The sequence below is a fragment of the Etheostoma spectabile genome, unplaced genomic scaffold (genome assembly GCF_008692095.1).
Source record: "Etheostoma spectabile isolate EspeVRDwgs_2016 unplaced genomic scaffold, UIUC_Espe_1.0 scaffold58, whole genome shotgun sequence".
NCBI classification, from domain to species: Eukaryota; Metazoa; Chordata; class Actinopteri; order Perciformes; family Percidae; genus Etheostoma; species Etheostoma spectabile.
Window position 1 is genome coordinate 168520 of NW_022605629.1, and position 2435 is coordinate 170954.

Below are 2435 nucleotides of genomic sequence, written 5' to 3' on the forward strand. Positions count from 1 at the left end.
CACACACACACACACACACACACACACACACACGGCAAAGGCAAACCCACACAAATTCCTATAGTTCTATCAGTTGGGATGAAGTGCATTTTAAACACAAAATTAGAAAAAATAGCATTTTTAAAAGGATGACCAAAATACCTCATTCAAATACTACTGTACACATACTACTTTAGTTGCTTGCTTAGTCCACGAACAGTCTCACACCAAAATATTAAATTTGATGTAAACTAAAGAAGATCGTTCTTAAATTTGAGAAGTTGTATTTTTGGGTATTTTGACTTGATATATAAATAACAAAACTGGTGGGTCATTATTTGGTGATCAAACGCCAACACGCATGCACAAACACAAACACAATACGGCTTACAGGATGCAGAGCCAGGACTGCTGGTACTGGATCCCGGTAGCGGTGGCTGTCACTCCCTGGATGGTCTCTGACAGTAGATGCACTGCAGGGGGAAAGGTCAGAGGTCAAACACAAGTTAGCTGAAATCGACCTCAAATCCAGTTGGATCCTCCCATGCTCTCATTTTCCACCACACAGTGTTGAACTCCTAGCACCAGCAATGCATGGCAGCCGATTGCAACAATCCTGAAGCGTGTAGTATGGGCTGGGCGATAAGGAGAAAATAAGATGATATTCTTGACATAATACATCGATGATATTGTTGGAGGGACAATTGTTGCTTTCAAAAAATAGTTTTTACAATGAGATTTTAGATAAATTATCATCAATAATGTCAGCTATATATATAAACACACAAAAATAAATATATACATACATACATACCGTATACACACACACACACACACACACACACATTTTTACAGTGATGTTAAAACAAATCGTCAAATGATATTCCCTCAAAATGTTTCATAACAGATTTTCTGAGAAAATTTAGTTAGTATGTGCTTGTTATTATCTGTTACAACTACGTAAATGTATATCACGATATCTCGATATGTGATTCAATCAAAATGTAACTGCATTAAAAGACAATGAATTATCATACTGAATTATTGCCCAGCCCTACATGTAGTTTCAACCTGAAATAATGATGTGTTTAAATGAAAACCTGACTCGGATTTTTTTAACCAGCCTAATGGTGTCAGCCAAAATGCCTTAAACGTTTAATAGAAGTCTAGAGCCTTGATCTGCTGTGCCAAGCCTCTCAATATGATGTCTACATCAGAAGTGTCTAACTAGCACGCTTTCGGCTGTAGACTGGAACGCCAGTCTGGTCAGTGTGCAAACACCACATCACAATAAACTAATAACGATGTCCATCCGACCCGAGAAAACCTCAACGCTTCTGTTCACAGATTAAAAAAACTAAACACATTTCATTATGCTGCCATGTTTACAAAGTGCAAATCATTAAATATGGGCGACAGGGGAAACCGCTGAAAAAGGCTTGCTGCTTCCTAATAAGAGGAATCTCCCTTTCCGACTTCTCACGCTGAGAGTGATGAATAATAGTGTTTTGGGGGATATTCTTCAGCAGCCCCGACTAACCAGCCCCAGACTAACCAGCCTCAAACCCCTGGACAAGATTCAGGGTGCAATGTTCTCTTCCACTCATCAGTACTGAGCAAACTACAGGGTGGAAATGTTTTGTATCATAAGCAGCGGGGACAATCATTTCCATATCACTCGGATTTTCTCTGCCAGTGGTTTCTCCCTTTCTTTCTTTCCATCGGTTTTTGTCTCTCTCTCCATCACTCTCTCGCTCCCATGCCGTCTCATCAATAAGGTATCCTCCATTCATGCCAGAATATGATGGGCGTCACCATGACAACAGTATCACAGGGCTCAAGGAGTGAGAGAGCCAGGGTGGGAGAATCAGAGAGAGAGAGGGGGGAACAGGCCAGGGAGAGAGAAATAAGAGAGAGAGAGAATATAGAAAGAGCAGACGAAAGGATGAAAAGAAGCCTGTAGAGAAAAAGGAGGGGAAAAAGCTGGCATGTGGGGTGGGAGAGATTCAGAAAGGTGGGAAGAAAAGAAGTACCAGGGGGAGACAGAGAGAGAAAAATAAAAGAAAGGATAGGGACAGGAAGAGAGAACAAGTAGGAGGAGACATGCAGAAAGGGAAACAGAGAGAGAGGGAAAATGCAAGCAGAAACAGGGGCAATGAAGGACCAAAGGAATGAAAAAGAAATCTTACAAAAAATAAAAGTGACAGACAAGAAGGACAATGAGAGTGGGACTAGATGAAAAGAAGAGTGAGAGGGAGGGAAGGGACAGAGAAGTAAAGGAGATGGACTGGGATTCAATTCAATTAATAGCAGTAAGCTTGACAGCCATGTAATAATCACAAACCATCCAATCTCTTATTGACGTCAGGGAGGGGAGGTAGAAAGAGAGAGACATGCAAACAGAACAAAAGAAAGATTAAAAGATAAAAGGAGGGGGGGGGGGAGAAGGAGACCAA

The 2435-nt window shown here is 41.0% G+C and overlaps 1 protein-coding gene across 6 annotated transcripts in view; it reads right to left on the minus strand.

The window, feature by feature from the left end:
* slc4a11 (solute carrier family 4 member 11) overlaps window positions 1-2435 on the minus strand; it is a 156939-nt gene that overhangs the window by 38606 nt on the left and 115898 nt on the right. For all 6 annotated transcript variants that reach the window (XM_032511973.1, XM_032511971.1, XM_032511969.1 and 3 more), the window contains one exon: window positions 371-452. In XM_032511973.1, the coding sequence (XP_032367864.1) occupies window positions 371-452 (82 nt within the window). The remainder of the gene's footprint in view (window positions 1-370; window positions 453-2435) is intronic.